The sequence below is a fragment of the Balaenoptera physalus genome (assembly GCF_965194825.1).
Source record: "Balaenoptera physalus genome assembly, chromosome: 5".
Taxonomy (NCBI): Eukaryota; Metazoa; Chordata; class Mammalia; order Artiodactyla; family Balaenopteridae; genus Balaenoptera; species Balaenoptera physalus.
Window position 1 is genome coordinate 69,422,207 of NC_138884.1, and position 26,806 is coordinate 69,449,012.

Sequence of the window (26,806 nt, forward strand, 5' to 3'; positions counted from 1 at the left end):
TAGCAAAGGCTAAGATTTGTCAGTGGTGTTGGGTCAGTCATTTTGGTGGAGAATTAAAGGTCACAGGTTCAATCCCATTCAACTTGACTCTATACCTTGAACCATTAACTTCAGTCAGCAGACAGGTGCTCTTGTGTCAAGTGGCAAGTGTCCCACTGCTGTTTGAAAAGTAAGATAACACAAATGATTCTTAGTAAACCAACCAAGATCATCTTACTGGTAAAGATCATTCATCTTATCACATACGAAGCAAAATAAAAATTTCCATCAATAGGGGAATGACTGAATACATCGTCTATATCAACCCATGAAATATTATAAAGCCCTTAAAAAGAATCAAAGTTATACCAGCTGACTCTGGCTAACTTCACAAGATATCATATAATGAGAAAAGCAAGATGCATGTATGATATGATCCCATTTTTGTAAAGACACATACACACACACCCAGACACACACATATATAAATCTATATTCATGTAAAAATCTCCAAAGGATACCTGAGTATGTATAGGAAGAACTGTCAAGAACATACACTAAATTGTATGTTTATATATATGTATGTGCTTATATATGTGTGTGTGTATTAAACACTCTTAAGATATTCTTTCTCAATCATTTCCTGGGCCGTCAGCTTCTAAGTCACTCCAGTTTCCACTCCAATCAGAGAAAGAGCTGCTAAATGTTTAATGAACTATTTGCATCAAATGGTTACCTGGCAACCATCACTAATATAAAATTGGACTTGAGTTTATGTAAAAGTCTACAATCTACTGAAAGGATTCAAAGATAGATGAATACTAGTCCATGTCAGAATTTTAACTCTTAAAAACACATACAGGTGGGCTCTCAAGAGCCTAAATCGGGAATGTGCAATATTATTTATAGCTTGGTATTCAGAATTTCATTCTTTACTGTTTTCAACAATAGACTAAACACTCTATCCATACTGTATGGAAGACTAAAATAATAATACCAAACTTTTATCAAGCACTAATTACATGCTACAAACTATTTTAATTCTGTTGTGTGTATTAGTTATTTGGAGAGTCAACATAACTTTGATGTAGTGCTTACATTGAAGAGATAAATCATATTTCTAGAGCATTAGATTCATTTGGAAACTTCTGGTACACAATGAGACTCTTCGTCTCTATTATCCGTCAATGAGGCAAAAAAGATCCTGGCTTTCCATTACTTAGGTAAAATAAAATGGCCTTTGTAGGTTGATCCCTATTAGCTCTGAATCTTGAGCACTTTTCGAACCAATGATAAATGGGATTTTTAGTGAACAGCTCCTCCAGTGTTCAAGCTACTGCCTGATGATAAAGATAAGGTATTTCAACATTTTAGAAAATACCATCTGATACCCCCAAGGAGCAGCAGCTGGTGAGATTCAGTCAAGTAATATAACTCATCATAAACTCTTGAATTTTGTATTAGAAACAGTGTTAATCACAAATGTAGGCCATCATTGATAAATGACAGAAGGATTGCCAGTCCTAAAGACAAAGAATAGCTTATGTTTTTCACTTTACACTTATCACTCATTCTTAAAAAGAATAACACATGCCATCTGTTGCAGGGCAGTCATTCATAATTTATGAGATCTGACCTTGATATTTGAAAACATTTAATATGAGTATTAGTGAGTGCATGATAAAGTAGAATCAGGAATTCTTAGAGCTTTGCCTTGATAATCTCCCCAATAATATTCTTTTACTAGGCAAGCATTTTTCTTGAAGTTAAGCCTTGATGAGTCTGGGTAGATAGCTCGATAAGTAACAGACTAGGATAAAACCAAAATATGGCCATAAGAACAATTTCTGTTAGATTCTGATACACACAAGTAGCCAGCTACCAGTTCTATTTGTGCTTGAGCAATCAGAATGAATACAGAAGAAAAAAAAAGAAAGCATTGTTGTAGAAATAAATGCATTTTATTTCCAACAAATTTGAATATGATATTCCTTCTGGGCCTTTCCTGTTATCTTGATAAACTTAACAGCAAAGAGTTCTCTAAGTGTAAGAAGAATAGGGGAGAGAGCAAGTCAAGGAAAATCACATTAAAGGAAATCCTGTGTTCTGCCTTTTGAGAGATATGCATTCTTCTATTTTCTCCATAAGTACATTAGCCGGGTTTTTTGTTTGTTTGTTTTTAACTGCAGACGGTTTTTAGCAACTATGAAATCTCAATGTAACTGAGTACTGAACTTATTTCAAGCTGCTTTAAAAACTAAAACGAGAAAGGATTTGCCACAGAAATTTGGATACATATCCGACAAAGGCTTCCAAAAGTAAATAGCTTATAGTGAACATAAAAGTAAATTGCACACCCCAAAAATGTTCACTTATAGGCTTTCTCCAGGCAATTTTGAAATAAATTTATGAGAAAGGCCATGAGGCTTGAAATCTAGCTGTATGCACAGAAAAGACTGTTCTTTCATAATATTGAGAAAGTTCGGTTTTTTGATAACTCAATATGCTATTGTATGTATGTAATTGTATTAATTACAGGCTATATTGAAGGCAAACAAAGACAAAATAATCCAGTAGTCACATGAGGGCCATTTTGAATTTTGAAATCTTCCTGGAAGAATGTGAATTAAAATGAGGAACTGAATTAGAATGACAAATATCAACTAAAGGGGATATATTTGAATCTTTTATATTTTTGAGAGTATGCCTTAATCACTGCTTCTGTCTCTAGGTTATAGAAACCTATTCTGAAATTTAAAGAAACAGAGTAGGATGATGGACTGACAACTCAACTTACAATTGGGTGTCATTGAGTTATAACTATATAATCATTAACTATTTCACTTATTCTGAGTCTTAGGTTATTCACTTACAAAAAACACTAACAGATAGGTTTAGATTTCTTTATGATTAAATTCCACTGTTATCACCTAGATCCAGTATGTGAAAACTCATATAATAAAGGCTGAACCAATATTTGTTGAATGAAATAAATGAACATGGCCAGGCTCAACCTGGAGGTATTTGAGGACATTGACAACTCTTTATCTATTGTTATCTATGGGGAGAAATGGGTCTGGAGGTAAATAACCTAGTACTAAAAGCTAACACTAGTGAGGAAAGTATGAAACTAAAAGACGCAATGCTCAAACTCCATAGCAAGCTTGGGTGTGATTCATGCAGTTTCTAGCACCAACAGGTTAAGTCCGAAGGGGATGCAGAGCAGGAAATATGTGATAAAAAGAACCCACAGAGACAACTGAGCTGAGGGTAGATTCAGAAAATCTGCTTGCTTGATGTGTCTTAGTATCACTTTTAGGTTAAAGAGAGCAACCCCGTAAAAGAGAACTGGTCCAAGAACTAAATCAGATGACAGATGCCTTTGTAACTAGCTCTGAGAAAGACTAAAAATCCAGAGGTGATCTGAAATAAAAAGTGAGGAACTAAGACAAAAGTCTTGTCTGTGAAATTATACCAATAGTCAAGAGCAATAGAGAAGGCTATAACTCTATGATGCCTGGGGCTCCCTGGGATAAGTTAACAGCATAACATAATTCTAAGCCCCAGTACATGATAGTATTGATTGTCAAAAAACTTCAGAAATAGATGAGATGCCAGAGCCATATTAATTTTACTAGCTATGATATACTGAGAATTTCTAACATGGCCATCACTGTACAACCTTTTTACATATATTTTATTTTAATTTTCATAGACACTGTGTGAATTGATTATCATCCCTATTTTCTATGTGAAGAGACTCATTCACAGAGGAGTAAAACAACTTCACTAGAAAACAGCTATTAATTAGCAAAATCAGAACATAAATTCTAAGGTCCTTACTCTTAACCACTACGTTATGCTCTTGTGCTTGAGAGAACTGGTAAGGCAAAAATAGGGAAAATGTGACAGGACCTGCCACCTGCCTAAGTAATAATTAGAAATACATCATTGCCATGAAGAATACCTGAAAACAGCCACTTCTTTTGTCTCCATATCACTTACTATTCTATTCTGCATTGGTTTCTGTTTTAATTGAAGTAGAAAGCAGTTAGCACAGAGAGGAGGAAATATATTTATAAAATATATTAATAAAAACTAAGCTGTAAGGCCAGACACCATCAAACTCTTAGAGGAAAACATAGGCAGAACACTCTATGACATAAATCACAGCAAGATCCTTTTTGACCCACCTCCTAGAGAAATGGAAATAAAAACAAAAATAAATAAATGGGACCTAATTAAACTTAAAAGCTTTTGCACAGCAAAGGAAACCATAAACAAGACGAAAAGACAACCCTCAGAATGGGAGAAAATATTTGCAAATGAAGCAACTGACAAAGTATTAATCTCCAAGCCATACAAGCAACTCATGCAGCTCAATATCAAAAAAACAAACAACCCAATCCAAAAATGGGCAGAAGACCTAAATAGACATTTCTCCAAAGAAGATATACAGATTGCCCACAAACACATGAAAAAATGCTCAACATCATTAATCATTAGAGAAATGCAAATCAAAACTACAATGAGGTAAAACCTCTCACCAGTCAGAATGGCCATCATCAAAAAATGTACAAACAATAAATGCTGGAGAGGGTGTGGAGAAAAGGGAACCCTCTTGCACTGTTGGTGGGAATGCAAATTGATACAGCCACTATGGAGAACAGTATGGTGGTTCCTTAAAAAACTAAAAATAGAACTACCAAACGACCCAGCAATCCCACTCCTGGGCATATACCCTGAGAAAGCCATAATTCAAAAAGAGTCATGTACCACAATGTTCACTGCAGCTCTATTTACAATAGCCAGGACATGGAAGCAACCTAAGTTTCCATCAACAGATGAATGGATAAAGAAGATGTGGCACATATATACAATGGAATATTACTCAGCCATTAAAAGGAATGAAACTGAGTTATTTGTAGTAAGGTGGATAGACCTAGAGACTGTTATACAGAAGAGTGAAGTAAGTCAGAAAGAGAAAAACAAATACCATATGCTAACACATATATATGGAATCTAAAAAAAAAGAAAATGGTCAGAAGAACCTAGGAGCAAGACGGGAATAAAGATGCAGACTTACTAGAGAATGGACTTGAGGATACAGGGAGGGGGAAGGGTAAACTCGGACAAAGTGAGAGAGTGGCATGCACATATATACACTACCAAATGTAAAATAGATAGCTAGTGGGAAGCAGCCACATAGCACAGGAAGATCAGCTCAGTGCTTTGTGACCACCTAGAGGGATGGGATAGGGAGGGTGGGAGGGAGGGAGATGCAAGAGGGAAGAGATATGGGGACATATGTATATGTATAACTGATTCACTTTTTTATAAAGCAGAAACTGACACACCATTGTAAAGCAATTATACTCCAATAAAGATGTTAAAAAATTAAAAAAAAAAACAAAACAAACAAAAAAACTAAGCAATATTAGTTCCTTCCCTGTCTGATTCTATGTTGATATGATTACTCTGAGCATTACAGAATACTGAGAAGATTATGGTTTCCTGGAAGCTAGAAAACAGTCATATTTATACTATGGGTGGCATGTAGACATTGTGCAATGTTTTAAAAAACAAGTAGGTTTTCATTAAGGGCTGATAAAACTAAATTAAATTAGTACATACAGAGTAGAATTGAAAGTCCATAAATATGGATTTAATTCAAGTATTACAAGTCAGTTATTGTGAAAATTTCCTGTTTGTTTAAAGTATAAGAAAATTTAAACAGAAATTCATTACATTTATTCATCCTGTCCATCTAGCTCATATATTTATAATCAACCACTTATTTACCCATTCACTATTTCTGCTGCCTCATATAAATAGTAGATAGGTGTAATACAGTAAAACTGATTTTACTAAACACTAACTTGACTTCAGTTTGCCTTGGGTTTTGTATATTTATAGAATTAAAATGACTTTTGTCTATAACAACATGCTGTGCATCCCATGTCCAGCCATGACAGGGAAGGTTTCTATGTTTACATTTTAAAAATATTGTTACAGAAATACACCATAATCTTTATTTAGAAAACAAAACTATGCCTTTACTACTCCATGTCCTAAGTAAAAAAATGAATTTTTAAACTATATTAATCATTTCAGAAAAAAATATTATAGCAGGTTGTATTAGTATTCTACTGCTGCTATAACAAATTACCACAAACTTAGTGGTTTTAAACAACACAAATTGACAGAAGTTCAAAATGGGTCTTAAGGGCTAAAATTAAGAGGTCAGCAGAGTTGTGCTCATTCTGGATGCTCTAGGGAACATTTATGTTCTTGTTCTTTCCAGCTTCTCAGAGGATACCTGAATTCCTTGGCTAGTGGCCCCTTCCTCCATCTTCAATGTTCATCACTCTAATCTCTGTTTCTGTTGTCATATCTCCTGTTTCGAACATTAACCTCTTGCCTCCTTTTTATAAGGATATTTATGATTAGATTGGGTCTCCATGGATAATCCAGGATAATCTCCCCAACTCAAGATCCTTAATGCAATCAAATCTGCAAAGTCTCTTTGCTATTTATAATAACATATTATGGATTTCTTTGAGGGACCGTTATTGAATCTACCATATAAGTATTTAATTGTGTAAAAGAATTTGGGTTTTATAGCAGGATTTTGAAAAATTTTAAGCAATTTAAAAAATTGACAACATTCACAGGAATTGTGATCTCCTACCATTTGAGAAATTCCTCAGAAATAAAACAAAAACATTAAAGTTTATGTAGATTTTTCCCTTTACTAACTAATCATTTTAATGAACTACTATAATGTTAAAATTAAAAAATTTGAATGAAGTACTTTCTAAGCAAATTGATTACTTTTTTCTAGTTTCATAAGACTAATGATTAGAATACAAGAAAATTAACAATGCTCTTTCATAATATTTCAATTGACTTTACAAGAGTTTAGAAAAATTTTATCTGGAAAATTAACTCTTTAGATCTCATACATCAAGTTTGCTATTAAGATCTTTTTAGCAATAAACACTTTGGGAAAAAAAAAAACCCTCACCTTCACGTTTTCACTACTTCTCTTCTCATACATATGCAGTATATTTTAAAAACAAATGTTATATTCCATGTCTCTTTAAACCTCACATGTTTACGCTATTCAATTTGAGGATCTTATAAAAATTTATTTGAATTAAGTTTAAGTGCATTAGTTCTATAATCTTACTATTTCAAATAAAGCTAGTAAGCATGGGTAAACTAATCCCCCAACTTTATTTATGTCTGTAATAACATTTTACTTCCTAAATCAAATATTTTCCTAACATTGCCAATCCAATTAATTTTTTAATACTCTCAATTCATCTTGTTTCCTTACAATTAGCATCATGTGTACACTTACATATTATTAATCCACTATAAATATATCTATTTATTCTATCTAGCTGTTGATGCCATTTGATATTTGGTTTATTTGATATAAGTTTACCTTTATGTTATTGTAGAATGTAATATTTTCAAAAATATATATTTTGAAGGAAATATCACTTTATTAAATTTCATTCTGCAAACATATTTTGATTCTTAATAAATCCTAGAAACTTGAAAGAAATTGCTGCTTCATTATTAATGGTATTAATAGTACTAATTGCTGGTTGGTATGTCTCCAAGTCACCCTCCCCCATGTTGACGGCAATCACACTGACTTTATATCAGGCATTACGACAAGCCAACCTCTTCCCAGCCTCACGCTTTTTGGAACTAATGATCTCTCTGCTTTGAAAGCTCTTTCCCAGGCTCTTTGCCTGACTGTCTCATTCTCATTCTTCAGGTTTCAAATACCCTCTCTTGAGAGCAGTCTTTTATCACACCTATATAAGCTAGCCCTTTTATTGTTTTCTATTGTACAACTGTGTTTATTTTCTTCTTGCATTTTATCATTTATGATTATATGTATTGGTTCATGTGTTTATTATTTGCCTTATCCACGGGACCACCAGATCCATAAGGCCGAACTCTACTTTTCCCCAGCACTTAACACACTGATTAACCCATAATACGTAATGATAAACTTCTATTGGTAGAATTATTTTTGGTGCAAGAACTTAATACTATATATTTTGAAAATAAAAAAAATATATATAGTAACTACTTAGAGTGCTTTTACACCTATTAGCATTGATTAGATACAAACTAGATACAAACTAGATACAAACTAGATACAAACTAGATACAACTAGATACAACTCTAGAACAAGAGTTGCAAATTTAAGTATATTCAGAAGCCAGGAGATATTTTAAAAGAGTATAATGAACCAGGTACAATAAAATAAGTAATGGAAATTACAGGAAATAGCAAAGAATAGACCCTGTTTAAAAGGTGCAGCACCTACTCAGCTCTAGTCTATTGTTGCCCAAGGGAATACAGGTCCAGTGTTTCTCCAGACTTCAGGTTAAATCTGAGTTTTAGGGATTTGGGAGACCTAAGGAAACCCTCTGCAGGCTGAATCTGGTCCAGGACCACTAACCTGCAGCCCTTGCTCAAAAGTCTACTGAGGGATCTGTTTCTTTCTAATTATATATAGGCTCTTTGCCAGCCCCATTCTCATTCCTTGGAAACAACTGAATTTCATGCAGTCCTGATGTCCTAGTCTAGATCATTACAGGACTTAGATCAGATGGACCATTTTGGTAACTGATTCATCCAAACGCAGAGTACTTAAGAGACTGTCCACTAACTCTTGCTCTCTGCATCACTGGATCTTATTTTTTCAGACCTGTTTTTCACCTTTCTTCTTTTGATTCTGGAACTATTACTTTGTATTTCCCACCCTCCCTCCTGCCACAAAAGGCTTCATTTTTCAACTTAAATTAGTCAAAATTGGTTTTTGCAGATTTGCAAACAAGTATTTCTTATTAATATATTAGTTAATTACATTAAAAATAGTTTATTATCTTTGTGCTCCACACTGTGATGGGTATTAGGGCTCAGAAGAATCCCAGCATACAGGTAAGTCATGATTTCTACCCTGCCCATCTATGGGTTCATCTCCTGTCACTCTTGTGTTTTGTTTTTCATGCAAACACCAAACTGTTTTGGTTTTATATTCACGATAACAGTTACTTATCTTACATTGTCCCATCTGCCAAAAATGATTGCCCTTCTCTTTAAAGTCTACTCATTCTTTAAGATTCAGCTCAAGAGTCATCTCCTCTAGTAAACCTTCCCTGAAGATATACCCCCACACACACCCCCTACAAACATCAGCCGCTATGGGATGGGCATGTCTTCTAGGTGTACTGCTAACATGAAGTGCTCAGTTGCTTTGCTGAACTAGGAACAGTGTAACTTTGGGGACCTTGAGCCTCATTTGGCTAAATTCCTCTATGGCAGAATTTTTATCCTAGCATTCTACCTAGTGTTTAGCATAGTGCCTGGTCTGCAATAGACGTTGTGTGATGAAAGGAAGATAAAAGAGGGAGGTCTTGAAAGCAAATGATATAATCTAGCTGAGAATAATTTCCATAAACATATGAAGCAGCTAGACAAGAATAGGAGAGAATTTAGGGTGAGAACTTCTAAGAAAGTATATAGTCCACCTACGCTTCCTGTTTTCCAAACTTATAATAGCAATTTTTATGAATATTTCATATTTGGGACATACAATAAAAGTTTAAATTAACTATTAAGTAATTACTGATTCACTTGCAAAAGTTTTATGAATTCTATGTTAGGTGCAAGATACTGTCAAGTAGAAACTATTTAAGAAAGAAACTGGCCCCCGGCCTCCGCGCCGAGCGGGCCTCCGCTCCGTCCGGTCTGCGCTTGGAGCAGCCATGAGCCGGTCCCTGGGGGCTGGGGGAGCCGGGCTGGGGAGCAGCGCCCCAGACGCCGTCGCCATGGCGCGCCCTTGCAGCCCCCGCCCGCGTTAACATCACGATGGCTGCCCAAGGAGAACCCCAACTTCAGTTCAAACTTACATTGTTTGGTGATGGTGGTACTGGTAAAACTACATTTGTGAAACGTCATCTGACTGATGAATTTGAGAAGAAGTATGTAGCTACCTTGGGTGTTGAGGTCCATCCCCTTGTGTTCCATACCAACAGAGGACCTATTAAGTTCAATGTATGGGACACAGCTGGTCAGGAGAAACTTGGTGCACTGAGAGATGGCTATTATATCCAAGCTCAAGGTGCCATTATAATGTTTGATGTAACATCAAGAGTTACTTACAAGAACGTGCCTAACTGGCATAGAGATCTGGTACGAGTGTGTGAAAACACCCTCATCATGTTGTATGGCAACAAAGTGGATATTAAGGACAGAAAGGTTAAGTCAAAGTCAATTGTCTTCCACCGAAAGAAGAATCTTCAGTACTATGACATTTCTGCCAAAAGTAACTACAACTTTGAAAAGCCCTTCCTCTGGCTTGCTAGAAAACTGATGGGAGACCCTAACTTGGAGTTCATCGCCATGCCTGCTCTCGCCCCGCCAGAGGTGGTCATGGACCCAGCGTTGGCAGCGCAGTAAGAGCACGATCTGGAGGTTGCTCAGACAACTGCCCTCCCGGATGAAGATGCTGACCTGTGAGAAAGTGAAGCTGGAGCCCAGCGTCAGAAGTCTAGTTTTATAGGCAACTGTCCTGTGATATCAGTGGTGCAGTGTGTTTGCCACTTTATTATATAGCTAAGCAGAACATGTGCTTAATCTTTGGGATGCTGAAGGAGATGAATGGGCTTCGGAGTGAATGTAGCAGTTAAAAAAAAAAAAAAAAATCTTCATTTTTTTGGACCTGCATATTTAGGTGTTTTGGAACACAGTTGTTTCCTCCTTGAGTTCCAAATATAAGACTGCTACAGTCACATCACAGTATTCAGTGGTGGAATCTTGTTTGTTACTGTCATTCCCATTCCTTTTTGTTTAGAATCAGAATAAAGTTGTATTTCAAATATCTAAAAAGAAAAGAAAAGAAAAGAAAAAAGAAAGAAACTGTGGTGGGAAGAAAAAGAAGAAAGGAAGAATTTTATTGTTCTTGTTATAAGTATCATTCTAAAAAAGAATTTAGATAACTGACATTCCTCTTATAAAGGGACAATACTTGCTACATTATATGGAGGCATACAGAAGAATAATATGAAAAACAAATTGGTTGCTAGGAGCATTCTAGCATTCTTGAGGAATACAATTACAACATCAAACAATTTGGAAAAACTAAAATTCATATAATCTATATTTTTTACCATAGATCTTCCCTTTGAATTAATAAGGTCTTGTGTGTAGACAAGAGTTTCTTTTGTTTATCATTTTAGCAATGAACATAATGATTTTAGAGGATTAAATTTTGACCATATTTCCTTTTTTCTTTCAAACATTCAATATGCCTTTATTGAATGTCTCCTATGTATCAGAAACTGGAAAAGGTACTGAGGCATTGGGAATCAAATTATATCTTGACATTCTGTGATATTTTTAAAATTTAACATATGGGTTAATTTCAGCATGAGTTTTAAAATGTGTAATTATTTATTTACATAATAGGAACCAAAGTGTGAACATATTAAAATATGCACTCAGTTGAATATTAGTTGCAAAATGTATTTAGTTCTTTATAATTAAATATTTGAAGGCTTTTGTTCATTTTAAATGCTGAAAGATAGTACTTTTTTCTTTTAGTAAAAAAAGACAAAATAACAGATTATATAATTAATTGTAAATATGAATTTCCAACATTACTTGTTTTGCATGTCTTTCCATAATGACAATCACATACATAACTTCAGATGGCTAATATGAATGGTGAGAAAGTCTGTAAGTGCTATAAAATAAGATTGGTTTAACCAAACACTCATTTCTAGTGGCTCTCCAATTGTGTGCTTCCCCCATCTATTTCGAAGAAAATCTACCAGGAGAGAAGATTACTACAATAAATAATATGTACTTTTTTTAAAGAGAAGAAACAAAGAACTGAAGAGAAATGCTGGACTGTGAGAGAAGACAAACACTTTTTGAGTGTAATGTGTGTGAAACTGTATGCCTTGGAAGAAAGACAAATTATCAGCAGGATATAAAGTAAAGCTAAAGTAAAGATTTTTTGCTCAGAAATACTCTATATAGGTGGTTAGTTGTTTTACTGTTTTTTCTCTAACACAAGTCATCCCTGTAAACTGGCTAAATGAAGGAAGCTCTACTTAAAGATGCCACAATTTCCATCCCAAATCAGGCTAGAAGTGATGGGATGGGGTGAGAAGAAGGAAGCTGCGAAAACAAAACTGTGGCATTGGTAAATGCTGAGGTTTAACCTCTTGAATATTTGGGTCATCTCCTGGGGAGGAAATATCATGAAGGAGGAAAATCAAACCTCAAAAGAAAAGGCAAGGCTATAAAAGTCATACTGGAACTAAGGTGTCACAGGAACAGAGAAAAGTATTGATTCAACTGTCCCCAAAACAGGGTATCTGTTGAACCCAAACAAGAAATTACAGACAGTAGAAAGAAAAGATTAAATACAACTTTAGTGAGTTGGAAAAAACTGAGTACAAGACACTCAAAAAACTGAGTATAAGACAAATTCAGTAGCCTCACTAAATTGTTTAAAATTCCTAATTTTCCTTATTTTATTTCCTACTGTCATCTTTTCAAAACAAGCCACACCATTTGGTTGATTTAGGTTAAAGTCCTCTTAAAAATTTCAGTGTTCATTTATACACCGATTTACTGACTCCTAAAACTCTGCAAAAATTATTGCAAGCTTACCTTAGATGTTTTTAATTTCCCTTCTCCTGTGTGATACAATAAACTTTGTTGAATTTTTCTATATTACCTCTTATATACTTACATATCGTTAATATTGATATGTTTTTCTATATATTTTTGTTTTTCTATATTTTATATTTTCTTTCTATATTTTCCATGAAAAAGTATCACCTTAAAAATCAATAGTACCATAGAAACATATACACACAGAGCATATATAAAAAAAGAAAATATCAGTAATATTTTTCCACATATCAATATTAACAAAACATTCATAACAAAGTATATCACCATATACACTGCAGTTTGTCATCTTAAATTCAAAATGAAAATGGATATTATTAAATTATATAACAAACAGAACCTAAGAGTATTTGTTGTTTGGTTGTTTATTCAGTTGTTCAGTTAGAAAATTTTCAAATATTAATATTGAACCCTAAATATGAAGTCTGTCTGCTACTAATATAATAGGGTCTTTTAACAAGCATATTAATTAAGTACAATGATTTTCTCCTATAATACAGGTAATTTAAACAACTTTTTAAGTTACTACTTAGATAAGAGCCTCATTCTAAATTGTCGGTGGCATTTTTATAGCACACATTAGTCTTTGCCATAAAGCTTCAATAGGTGTTTGGGAAAATAAAAGTTGCAGTGATTCAGCTGTTTTAAGAAAAGAATACAAACCTCTTAAAAGTAAGTAGCAAAAGAAAGAAGAAAAAGGGTCCGGGCCCTTGAAGCATTTGCTTTCACTATGTACCATTACTGTACTGATGAAAGTTAAATATTGAACACCACTGAATAACTCTTGAAAATATAAAGGGTAAAATCTATGGGGAGAACTATAGCTGCATCCTTAAGAACAGGTATTACAGACAAACTCAACTCTTGGCTCTGCCATTTCCTAGCTATTCTACATTTTACATGAAACATTTTACTTATCCTATTGAGTATGTTTCCTCTTCACTAAAGTGCTGACACTCATACCTAACAGGGAGGAGACTGTGAGAATTAAATAAAATAATGTATGTAAACATATAAGCCATGTAGTAAATGTTAATAAATGAAAGCTATTTTAATAAGTGAATATTTTCAGCATTGGAAAAATCAGTGTTTTTTTATGCTGGAGAAAAGAAAAAGAGCTTATTATTAACTAAATCATAACTTGTTAGTAATCCACCCCTTATCCATGGGGAGTACATTCTAAGACCCACAGTGGATTCCTGAAGCTGCAGATAGCACCAAACCCTATATACACTGTTTTTCTTCCTATACATACATATCTATGATAAAGTTTAATTTATAAATTAGGTACAGTAAGAAAATATCCAAATTTCCATCATGACTCCTCTTGCGCTTTGGGGCCATTAAAACATGAGTTACTTGAACACAAGCACTATGATAGTGTGACAGCTGAAGTGTTACAGATGACTGACTAACAAGTGGGTAGCATATATAGTGGATACACTAAACAGGGGGATGATTCACGTTTCGAGTAGGATGGCATATTTCATCATGCTACTCAGAATGGTACATGATTTAAAACTTATGAATTGTTTATTTCTGGAAAGTTCCATTTAATATTTTCAGACTGAGGTTGACCATGGATAACTGAAACCAAGGAAAGTGAAATCACAGATAACAGGGGACTACTGTACTATAGATGAGGGAAAGTCTATAAGGTGAGATCCAGAAAATTTTAATAGCTTACCTGAGCTAAAGGATCCAGAATTTTTGTTAAGTAACCAGGCTTCCTGATATCTGGCCATTTTTCTACTAAACGAGCCTACCTTTCAAATGAGTCACTATAGTTTATTTTATGGTTTTTACTTTCTTTTGGATTATTTTCTTTTAAGTTCATGTTAAATTTTCTAAATGAGTTTCCAGTTACGCATTACACTTTTAACTGAAACATACTGAAGATAATTTAAACAAACACAATTATATCATATAAATTAAACTGTGTATAAACTGGAAAGTGGTTGCACCTGTGTTTATAATTCTTATTTAATGAAACAATCAGATAAATATTTTAATATAATATGAACATACTTCTAAGGCAATCAGTACATTTTCAGGATTACCAGAAATCTGAAAATATAGGATATTCAGGAATCAAATCGCCCAACTCTAAAAATTTATAAGAGAGAGGAAATCTGTGGTAAACCACAATCCTTTTATACAAAAGTGTATGAGCAAGTTCTTATCTATACTGAAATGATTTAAGAAGATGATTTTTCAGAATGAGTTTGGCAGAGGAATTTGGAGTAGTTATCCTTAAAGGAATTCTGAAGAAATACAGAAAACTGAAGAAACAGCTGTGAAATTCTTTAATTTTTAAAAATTGTGAAAAAAATATTTGACAAAACTTCTTCAGCTTTCATGTTGCAATAATATGATTGTAAGTTTCTTAAAACTGTCTTTAAAAATGAGGCACACCTTATTTAATATTTTTTTAAATGCCTTTGGAAATAGCTATTCTACATATTTCAAAGATCTTATTATGCAACCTAAGTATAACTGTCACAGTTCTAAAGTGGACTACAAATTTTATTTCTTTAAAGTATCACTAATGAACAATAAATGGTCATTTAGCTTTATATTTTTATAGAAGGGTTCCTGGAGATAACAATATAAGAAGCATAACCTCAATTGAGATTTCAATAAAACCTATACACTTATGCTTTTTTCACAACAAAGAAAGTAAGCTTATAAAACTGCCCTAGATAAACTTTCTCTATTCAATCACACTGTAAATAAAGGAACAATGAAATTTTCTCGATTGCTTTCATTATTACTTTTAAATTTCAATTCATTTCTTGCTGGCCAAATTTCTCTATTGTTATTGGAGTACACACACTTACAGCCCATGAGCAATGTGCTGCTTTTTAAATAAACAGCAGTGAGGCAAGCCTAGAACTACCTCTTGACACAGTAAACTTGCTGACCCCCAGATGCTTTGTTTCTTCTGAGATGTCAAGGGAAGTTGGAACCTGGGATTTGTTTATGATCCCAGGAGTTTTCTACCTCTGGGATGAGGTGCATAAGATCACTCAGGAAATCTTGAGAATACAGGATTTCCTGAGTGATCTTCACTAAGGTATCCCATGAATAATTAACTAGTCAGATCAAAAATATTTCTTTTGAGATGATGATTCTACCTTTGGATAAAAAAGTCAAAAAGAATGTGTCATTTTTGATTGATTTTTCATTATTCCTGAAGAAAAAAGAAAAGTTGTTGGTATATATCATTTCTGACATAAAGGTTGCAAAGACACAGTTCTTGAGACTGTAAAAGATACATTCTCTAAAGAGTGTTTTAGTTCATGTAATCCTTGTATTTTCTTTCCAGTCTCCTCCCTCTGGGTGAATATATTTCTACTTCTCAACATATTGGCAGCACAGGAAGCTTAGATTTAATTGCTCCTATCAAATTCAAGATTTATCATTTTCTATACTACTATATATACAAGTATATTATTCACTTTCATTTCTGTTTGCTTGGACCTGGAGGGATATAGTACTGGCATACCACTCTTTCATCCTTTTTCTAAATATTTTATATTGCATTAAGAAAAGAGTTTTAGAATAGATACTGATATACAGAAATGTATAGTCAAAATTAAATGCTGCAGGATCATGCAGGCAACACCTAATTCTTCGAAGGGTGGGGAGAATGTAAGACCCTGAAAAATTAAAATTAGCCAGCGTTTTAATATAATTTATGTGATTAGTTTTATGTTTTCATAGAGACTATGTTGTCAATGCATGCAAAACAAAGCTTAATATCTTTCCTTTTTAAAAGAAAAGTACAGGAATATACATACTGTAAGGGACACATTCATACTGCACTTCAAGGTATTTATAGGTTCCCGGACATGGGTCTGGAAAAACATCGGGACCTGCCACCACTGCACACTGGGTTCTGTTATTGCACCTGAAGTCAAAAGAGAAGAAATGAAAAAAATAGTAAGTTTCTACATAGTTAAATGATTATTAACACCAATACCAATTTTATTTTAGTTGCTAATTACACAGATTTAAATAAGGTTTTGGTCAATTTAGGGATTTAGACTTGTTGAGGAAATATCTATAGTATACCTAAAAAAACAATAGACATTAAAAAATTCATTCAGGCTGAGTTCAGAAGATGGCTGAAGAGTAAGACGCGGAGATCACCTTCATCCCCACAGATATATCAGAAATACATCTACATGTGGAACTGCTCCTACAGAACACCCACTGAACGCTGGCAGAAGACCTCAGACCTCCCAAAAGGCAAGAAATTCCACACGTACCTGGGTAGGGCAAAAGAAAAAAGAAGTAACAGAGACAAAAGAATAGGGACAGGACCTGCACCAGTGGGAGGGAGCTGTGAAGGAGGAAAGGTTTCCACACACTAGGAAGCCCCTTCGTGGGCGGAGACTGTGGGTGGCGGAGCGAGGAAGCTTCGGAGCCGCGGAGGAGAGCGCAGCCACAGGGGTGCGGAGGGCAAAGCGGAGAGACTCCCGCACAGAGGAGCAGTGCCGACCAACACTCACCAGCCTGAGAGGCTTGTCTGCTCACCCGCCGGGGCGGGCGGGGGCTGGGAGCTGAGGCTCGGGCTTCGGAGGTCGGATCCCAGGGAGAGGACTGGGGTTGGCGGCGTGAACACAGCCTGAAGGGGCTAGTGCGCCACAGCTAGCCAGGAGGGAGTCTGGGAAAAAGTCTGGAGCTGCCTAAGAGGCAAGAGACTTTTTCTTACCTCTTTGTTTCCTGGTGCGCGAGGAGAGGGGATTAAGAGCGCCGCTTAAAGGAGGCCCAGAGACAGCCGCGAGCAGCGGCTATCAGCGAGGACCCCAGAGACGGGCATGAGACGCTAAGGCTGCTGCTGCCGCCACCAAGAAGCCTGTGTGCCAGCACAGGTCACTCTCAACACCGCCCCTCCCGGGAGCCTGTGCAGCCCGCCACTGCCAGGGTCCCGTGATCCAGGGACAACTTCCCCAGGAGAACGCATGGCACGCCTCAGGCTGCTGCAACGTCACGCCGGCCTCTGCCGTGCAGGTTCACCCCGCCTCCGTACCCCTCCCTCCCCCCGGCCTGAGTGAGCCAGAGCCCCTGAAGCAGCTGCTCCTTTAACCCTGTCCTGTCTGGGCAAAGAACAGATACCCTCAGGTGACCTACACGCAGAGGCGGGTCCAAATCCAAAGCTGAAACCCAGGAACTGTTGGAACAAAGGAGAGAAAGGAAAATTCTCCCAGCAGCCTCAGAAGCAACGGATTAAAGCTCCACAAACAACTTGATGTACCTGCATCTGTTGAATACCTGAATAGACAATGAATCATCCCAAATTGAGGAGGTTGATTTTGGGAGCAATATATATTATTTTTTCCCCTTTCCCTCTTTTTGTGAGTGTGTATGTGTATGCTTCTGTGTGAGAAATTGTCTATATAGTTTTGCTTTCACCATTTGTCCTAGGGTTCTGTCAGTCTGTTTTTTGGGTTTTTTTTTACTTAAAAAATTTTTTTTTCCTTAATGATTATTTTTTATTTTAATAACTTTATTTTATTTTATCATACTTTATTTTATTTTATTTTATCCTCTTTATTTCTTTCTTTCTATTTTTTCTCCCTTTTATTCTGAGCCGTGTGCATGAAAGGCTCTTGGTGCTCCAGCCAGGCATCAGGGCTGTGGCTCTGAGGTGGGAGAGCGAACTTCAGGACACTGGTCCACAAGAGACCTCCCAGCTCGACATAATACCAAATGGCAAAAATCTCCCAGAGATCTCCATCTCAACACCAAGACCCAGCTTCACTCAATGACCAGCAAGCTACAGTGCTGGGCATCCTATGCCAAACAACTAGCAAGACAGGAACACAGCCCCATCCATTAGCAGAGAGGCTGCCTAAAATCATAATAAGGCCACAGACACCCCAAAACACACCACCAGACGTGGACCTGCCCACCAGAAAGACAACATCCAGCCTCATCCACCAGATCACAGGCACTAGTCCCCTCCACCAGGAAGCCTACACAACCCACTGAACTAACCTTAGCCACTGGGGACAGACACCAAAAACAACAGGAACTACAAACCTGCAGCCTGTGAAAAGGAGACCCCAAACACAGTAAGATAAGCAAAATGAGAAGACAGAAAAACACACAGCAGATGAAGGAGCAAGGTAAAAACACATCAGACCTAACAAATGAAGAGGAAATAGGCAGTCTACCTGAAAAAAAATTCAGAGTAATGATAGTAAAGATGGTCCAAAATCTTGGAAATAGAATAGACAAAATGCAAGAAACATGTAACAAGGACCTAGAAGAACTAAAGAGGAAACAAGCAACGATGAACACAATAAATGAAATTAAAAATACTCTAGAAGGGATCAATAGCAGAACAACTGAGGCAGAAGAACGGATAAGTGACCTGGAAGATAAAATAGTGGAAATAACTACTGCAGAGCAGAATAAAGAAAAAAGAATGAAAAGAACTGAGGACAGTCTCAGAGACCTCTGCGACAACATTAAACACACCAACATTTGAATCATAGGGGTCCCAGAAGAAGAAGAGAAAAAGAAAGGGACTGAGAAAATATTTGAAGAGATTATAGTGGAAAACTTCCCTAATATGGGAAAGGAAATAATTAATCAAGTCCTGGAAGCACAGAGAGTCCCATACAGGATAAACACTTGGAAAAACACACCAAGACACATATTAATCAAACTATCAAAAATTAAATATAAAGAAAACATATTAAAAGCAGCAAGGGAAAAACAACAAATAACACACAAGGGAATCCCCATAAGGTTAACAGCTGATCTTTTAGCAGAAATTCTGCAAGCCAGAAGGGAGGGGCAGGACATATTTAAAGTGATGAAGGAGAAAAACCTACAACCAAGATTACTCTACCCAGCAAGGATCTCATTCAGATTTGATGGAGAAATTAAAACCTTTACAGACAAGCAAAAGCTAAGAAAATTCAGCACCACCAAACCAGCTTTACAACAAATGCTAAGGGAACTTCACTAGGCAAGAAACACAAGAGAAGGAAAACACCTACAATAACAAACCCAAAACATCTAAGAAAATGGGAATAGTAACATATATATCGATAATTACCTTAAATGTAAATGGATTAAATGCTCCCACCAAAAGACACAGACTGGCTGAATGGACACAAAAACAAGACCCGTATATATGCTGTCTACAAGAGACCCACTTCAGACCTAGGGACACATACAGACTGAAAGTGAGGGGATGGAAAAAGATATTCCATGCAAATGGAAATCAAAAGAAAGCTGGAGTACCAATTCTCATATCAGACAAAATAGACTTTAAAATAAAGACTATTACAAGGGAAAAAGAAGGACACTACATAATGATCAAGGGATCGATCCAAGAAGAAGATATAACAATTGTAAATATTTATGCATCCAACATAGGAGCACCTCAATACATAAGGCAAATACTAACAGCCATAAAAGGGGAAATCGACAGTAACACAATCATAGTAGGGGACTTTAACACCCCACTCTCACCAATGGACAGATCATCCAAAATGAAAATAAATAAGGAAACACAAGCTTTAAATGATACATTAAAGAAGATGGACTTAATTGATATTTATAGGACATTCCACCCAAAAACAACAGAATACACATTTTTCTCAAGTGCTCATGGAACATTCTCCAGGATAGATCATATCTTGGGTCACAAATCAAGCCTTGGTAAATTTAAGAAAATTGAAATCGTATCAAGTATCTTTTCCGACCACAACGCTATTAGACTAGATATCAATTACAGGAAAAGATCTGTAAAAAATACAAACACATGGAGGGTAACAATACACTACTTAATAACGAAGTGATCACTGAAGAAATCAAAGGGGAAATCAAAAAATACCTAAAAACAAATCACAATGGAGACACGACGGCCCAAAACCTATGGGATGCAGCAAAAGCAATTCTAAGAGGGAAGTTTATAGCAATACAATCCTACCCTAAGAAACAAGAAACATCTCAAATAAACAACCTAACCTTGCACCTAAAGTAATTAGAGAAAGAAGAACAAAAAACCCCCCAAAGTTAGCAGAAGGAAAGAAATCACAAAGATCAGATCAGAAATAAATGAAAAAGAAATGAAGGAAACAAGAGCAAAGATCAATAAAACTAAAAGCTGGTTCTTTAAGAAGATAAACAAAATTGATAAACCATTAGCCAGATTCATCAAGAAAAACAGGGAGAAAACTCAAATCAATAGAATTAGAAATGAAAAAGAAGTAACAACTGACACTGCAGAAATACAAACGATCATGAGAGATTACTACAATCAACTCTATGCCAATAAAATGGACAACCTGGAAGAAATGGACAGATTCTTAGAAATGCACAACCTGCCGAGATTGAACCAGGAAGAAATGGAAAATATGAACAGGCCAATCACAAGCACTGAAATTGAAACTGTAATTAAAAATCTTCCAACAAACAAAAGCCCAGGACCAGATGGCTTCACAGGCGTATTCTATCAAACATTTAGAGAAGAGCTAACACCTATCCTTCTCAAACTCTTCCAAAATATTGCAGAGGGAGGAACACTCCGCAACTCATTCTACGAGGCCACCATCACCCTGATACGAAAACCAGACAAAGATGTCACAAAGAAAGAAAACTACAGGCCAATATCACTGATGAACATAGATGCAAAAATCCTCAACAAAATACTAGCAAACAGAATCCAACTGCACATTAAAAGGATCATACACCATGATCAAGTGGGGTTTATTCCAGAAATATAAGGGTTCTTCAATATATGCAAATCAATCAACGTGATACACCATATTAACAAATTGAAGGAGAAAAACCATATAATCATCTCAATAGATGCAGAGAAAGCTTTCGACAATATTCAACACCCATTTATGATGAAAGCCCTGCAGAAAGTAGGCATAGAGGGAACCTTCCTCAACATAATAAAGGCCATATATGACAAATCCACAGCCAACATCGTCCTCAATGGTGAAAAACTGAAACGATTTCCACTAAGATCAGGAACAAGACAAGGTTGCCCACTCTCACCACTATTATTCAACATAGTTTTGGAAGTGTTAGCCACAGCAATCAGAGAAGAAAAAGAAATAAAAGGAATCCAAATCGGAAAAGAAGAAGTAAAGCTGTCACTGTTTGCAGATGACATGATACTATACATAGAGAATCCTAAAGATGCTACCAGAAAACTACTAGAGCTAATCAATGAATTTGGTAAAGTAGCAGGATACAAAATTAATGCACAGAAACGTCTTGCATTCCTATACACTAATGATGAAAAATCTAAAAGTGAAATTAAGAAAACACTCCCATTTACCATTGCAACAAAAAGAATAAAATATCTAGGAATAAACCTACCAAGGAGACAAAAGACCTGTATGCAGAAAATTATAAGACACTAATGAAAGAAATTAAAGATGATACAAATAGATGGAGAGATATACCATGTTCTTGGATTGGAAGAATCAACATTGTGAAAATGACTCTACTACCCAAAGCAATCTACAGATTCAATGCAATCCCTATCAAACTACCACTATTTTTCACAGAACTAGAACAAAAAATTTCACAATTTGTATGGAAACACAAAAGACCCCGAATAGCCAAAGCAATCTTGAGAACGAAAAACGGAGCTGGAGGAATCAGGCTCCCTGACTTCAGACTATACTACAAAGCTACATTAATCAAGACAGTCTGGTACTGGCACAAAAACAGAAATATAGATCAGTGGAACAGGATAGAAAGCCCAGAGATAAATCCACGCACATATGGTCACCTTATGTTTGATAAAGGAGGCAAGCATATACAGTGGAGAAAAGACAGCCTCTTCAATAAGTGGTGCTGGGAAAATTGGACAGGTACATGTAAAAGTATGAAATTAGAACACTCCCTAACACCATACACAAAAATAAACTCAAAATGGATTAAAGACCTAAATGGAAGGCCAGACACTATCAAACGCTTAGAGTAAAACATAGGCAGAACACTCTATGACATAAATCAAGCAAGATCCTTTTTGACCCACCTCCTAGAGAAATGGAAATAAAAACAAAAATAAACAAATGGGACCTAATGAAACTTCAAAGCTTTTGCACAGCAAAGGAAACCATAAACAAGAACAAAAGACAACCCTCAGACTGGGAGAAAATAATTGCAAATGAAGCAACTGACAAAGGATTAACCTCCAAAATTTACAAGCAGCTCATACAGCTCGATAACAAAAAAACAAACAACCCAATCCAAAAATGGGCAGAAGACCTAAATAGACATTTCTCCAAGGAAGATATACAGATTGCCAACAGACACATGAAAGAATGCTCAACATCATTAATAATTAGAGAAATGCAAATCAAAACTACAATGAGATATTACCTCACACTGGTCAGAATGGCCATCATCAAAAAATCTACAAACAATAAATGCTGGAGAGGGTGTGGAGAAAAGGGAACACTCTTGCACTGCTGGTGGGAATGTAAATTGATACAGCCACTATGGAGAACAGTATGGAGGTTCCGTAAAAAACTAAAAATAGAACTATCATACGACCCAGCAATCCCACTGCTGGGCATATACCCTGAAAAATCCATAATTCAAAAAGAGTCATGTACCAAAATGTTCATTGCAGCTCTATTTACAATAGCCAGGACATGGAAGCAACCTAAGTGTCCATCATCGGATGAATGGATAAAAAAGATGTGGCCCATATATACAATGGAATATTACTCAGCCATATAAAGAAACGAAATTGAGTTATTTGTAGTGAGGTGTATGGAGTTAGAGTCTGTCATACAGAGTGAAGTAAGTCAGAAAGAGAAAAAGAAATACAGTATGGTAACACATATATATGGAATCTAAGGAAAAAAAAAAAAAAGGTCATGAAGAACCTAGGGGCAAGATGGGAATAGACACAGACCTACTAGAGAATGGACTTGAGGATATGGGGAGGGGAAATGGTAAGCTGTGACAAAGTGAGAGAGTGGCATGGACATATATACACTACCAAACGTAAAATAGATAGCTAGTGGGAAGCAACCGCCTAGCACAGGGAGATCAGCTCGGTGCTGTGTGACCAGCTAGAAGGGTGGGATAGGGAGGGTGGAAGGGAGGGAGATGCAAGAGGGAAGAGATATGGGAACATATGTATATGTATAACTGATTCACTTTGTTATTAAGCAGAAACTAACACACCATTGTAAAGCAATTATACTTCAATAAAGATGTTAAAAAAATAAAAAATAAAAAATTCATTCAGTTTATTTATATTAACTAATTTAATATGTGATTGAACACAGCATGATTTTGAGTTAGGAGTTAAATACTGCTTAAGCAACATTAACTGGCCCATAGGATATTGCCAATGTGAAGACAGGACGATTTGGTAGGAAAAACTCACTCTCTTATAAAAAAGTAATTAAGAAAATAGAACCACAGAGCTTTAATTAGGCAGTAGTAAAATAAATTCACTGATTATCATATTATTTATTTTATAGGCAGTGAACATATGGTGTTGAAATGCTTTTAGCCAAACCTAAAAAATAAAATCAGTAAAAACTTTAAATATTAAAATATATCTAAAAATTTAATTTATATAAATTAATATAATAATAAACTAATCCCATAAGTAAAACCATTTTTAAGAATAGACTCATGTTCCTCATGTACAGCCAAAGAATGACACTAACCTTACAGATTGCTATTCACAAATGCCAATATCCTATAATTTAAAATAACTTTAAATCTCCAAAGAGAATAATCAGACATCACTATTGAAATAGAAACACAAACTAGGCATATTTTGTGGCAATTGGGCTAAACAGATCTGGGTTAGCAGATTTACTCATGGGTTAATAAATATACATATAATGAAATTGATTCTTACTCTGAAAAAGACACCCAAGGTCAGAGTGGCCTCCTTACAGTAAATTTTACTCTGAAACTTTCTAGACCCAGTAGCGTTCCTCCTTTCCTTCCTCCCTTCCTCTCCCTCCCTCTCTTCCTTTCTTCCTTCCTTCTTTCTTTTCTTTTTCTTTTTCTTTCCTCCCTTCCTTCCATCCTTCCTTCCTGCCCTTCTTTCTTTCCTTCCTTTCTTAAAAAGATGCTTCCTTTTATGATATGACCAATACCTCTGAATCCTTGCTAGGCTACTAGTTGGATAAGGAGCATTTAGGGCAGAACTCATTCTGATTTAGAGTGAAAATGCTTTGAGTTTACTCAAGGCTATCATTTGCCAGGCTTACTGAGGATTTTATTTAGTCCCTAAATTAAAATTGATTCATTAGTAAATGTCTTAAACTGAAAAATACATTTCGTGTTATCAGTGAAAGATTAATAAAAGCCAATATTCCATTCTCATCAGTCAGTTTAGCATAACAGCTAATCCTTAGGGTCAACATGTTCTAAAGTTCTCTTGTGTAGATTTAGTGTCTAAAGATGATTATCAGACAATTGTATAATAACATTAATGTAAATGTGGCTGTCCTCAACATGCATTACAAATAGGTAGTGCAAATATTTTAGTGTATTGACACTTTTTAAAAATAGCAGTACTTTCCTATTACATAGAAAACCCTTTAGAGGAAGCTGTCTCAAGTTAAAAGACATGTTTTTGCAGTTAAAGCAATACAGTTTTCACATCACGCCTTGAAAAAATAAACTCATAAATCTATCTCAGGATTTTATACAATGAGCAGCTATATAAACTCAGTTATATCCATAATTGTTACAGAAACAATCAGTTATTATCAGAAATGCATTCAAAGTAGAAATAATGAAAAATGAAAGTATACATGATAAAATTTGATGATATTTAAATATTCTGTAAATATAATATTATTGCTGATCTCAAATCATTAAATTATAATGTTTAAAATAAATATATATATATACATATTATATATATTATGTTTTGTCTCTTGGCCTCCTGTTGTTTTACTGCCTACTATCATACTTTTTTCTAATTACTACAGCTCTTATAATAATAAAATTAATTTACAATCTGTGTCTATTCTTATAATTTTCAGATGTAAATGGGCAATTACAAATCTTTTATTATTTAAACAATCAATGTTTGATATCAACAAACCAAATTACTAGTCATTTTTGAGTAGGGCATAAAGGTTAAAATTTACAATTATGGAAGTGTTTGTTTCATAGAAAAGTGTCTTGAATCAAAAAGAATTTCACATGGTTATATATGTATAGATCAGATATTAAAATATAATATGGGGCTTCCCTGGTGGCGCAGTGGTTGAGAATCTGCCTGCCAATGCAGGGGACACGGGTTCGAGCCCTGGTCTGGGAGGATCCCACATGCCGCGGAGCAACTAAGCCCGTGAGTCACAGCTACTGAGCCTGCGCGTCTGGAGCCTGCGCTCCGCAAAAAGAGAGGCCGCGACAGTGAGAGGCCCGCGCACCGCGATGAAGAGTGGCCCCCGCTCTCCGCAACGGGAGAAAGCCCTCGCACAGAAACGAAGACCCAACACAGTCAAAAATAAATAAATAAATAAACTTAAAATAGTTGCATCTTAAATGCTTAAAAAAAAATATATATATATATATAATATGGACATTAGACACATCCATCCATCCATCTAGTTATCTAAACATGTGAACTGATCATTTGCATATTATATACTATTTAATTTACAAAAATACTAATTATTTACGTATATGTAAAAAAACTGAAATAAGCGACATTTGTTATGAACATTAGACACTGTAATGAGTCCCAAATATCTTACTTAATGTTAACCAAAGAAGAATCAAGAAAGCCTTCTACCTGATGAGATAGTGTATGTGAAGAGGTATATAAACAAACACATTCTACACAAATAATATACTGCAGTCATTGTCATCATTGTTCTGTAGAAAACAATGCTTTACAGCATTTACTTTTCAAAATAATTTATATTCTATTATGATTTCTGTATCAAATGCTTTTTATAAATTAAGATACTGAAAAATCAAAAGGTAGGCAACCTCTGGAATATTATTTTTGTATAAGATATAATACTGATTGTTTAAAGGCTAGCTACATTTCAAAAACAGGAGTTTAAAAGTCTGTCTTCTTTCTTTTTTATGATT

At 35.4% G+C, this 26,806-nt stretch overlaps 1 protein-coding gene and 1 pseudogene across 16 annotated transcripts in view; one reads left to right on the forward strand and one right to left on the reverse strand.

The window, feature by feature from the left end:
• The window catches only part of ADGRL3 (adhesion G protein-coupled receptor L3), an 859,984-nt gene that overhangs the window by 372,169 nt on the left and 461,009 nt on the right, over positions 1-26,806 (reverse strand). For all 15 annotated transcript variants that reach the window (XM_082463707.1, XM_082463718.1, XM_082463716.1 and 12 more), the window contains one exon: positions 16,525-16,634. In XM_082463707.1, the coding sequence (XP_082319833.1) occupies positions 16,525-16,634 (110 nt within the window). The remainder of the gene's footprint in view (positions 1-16,524; positions 16,635-26,806) is intronic.
• On the forward strand, positions 8,175-16,482 carry LOC309661836 (GTP-binding nuclear protein Ran pseudogene; annotated as a pseudogene). Its single transcript has one exon. The product of its transcript is annotated as a GTP-binding nuclear protein Ran pseudogene (transcript).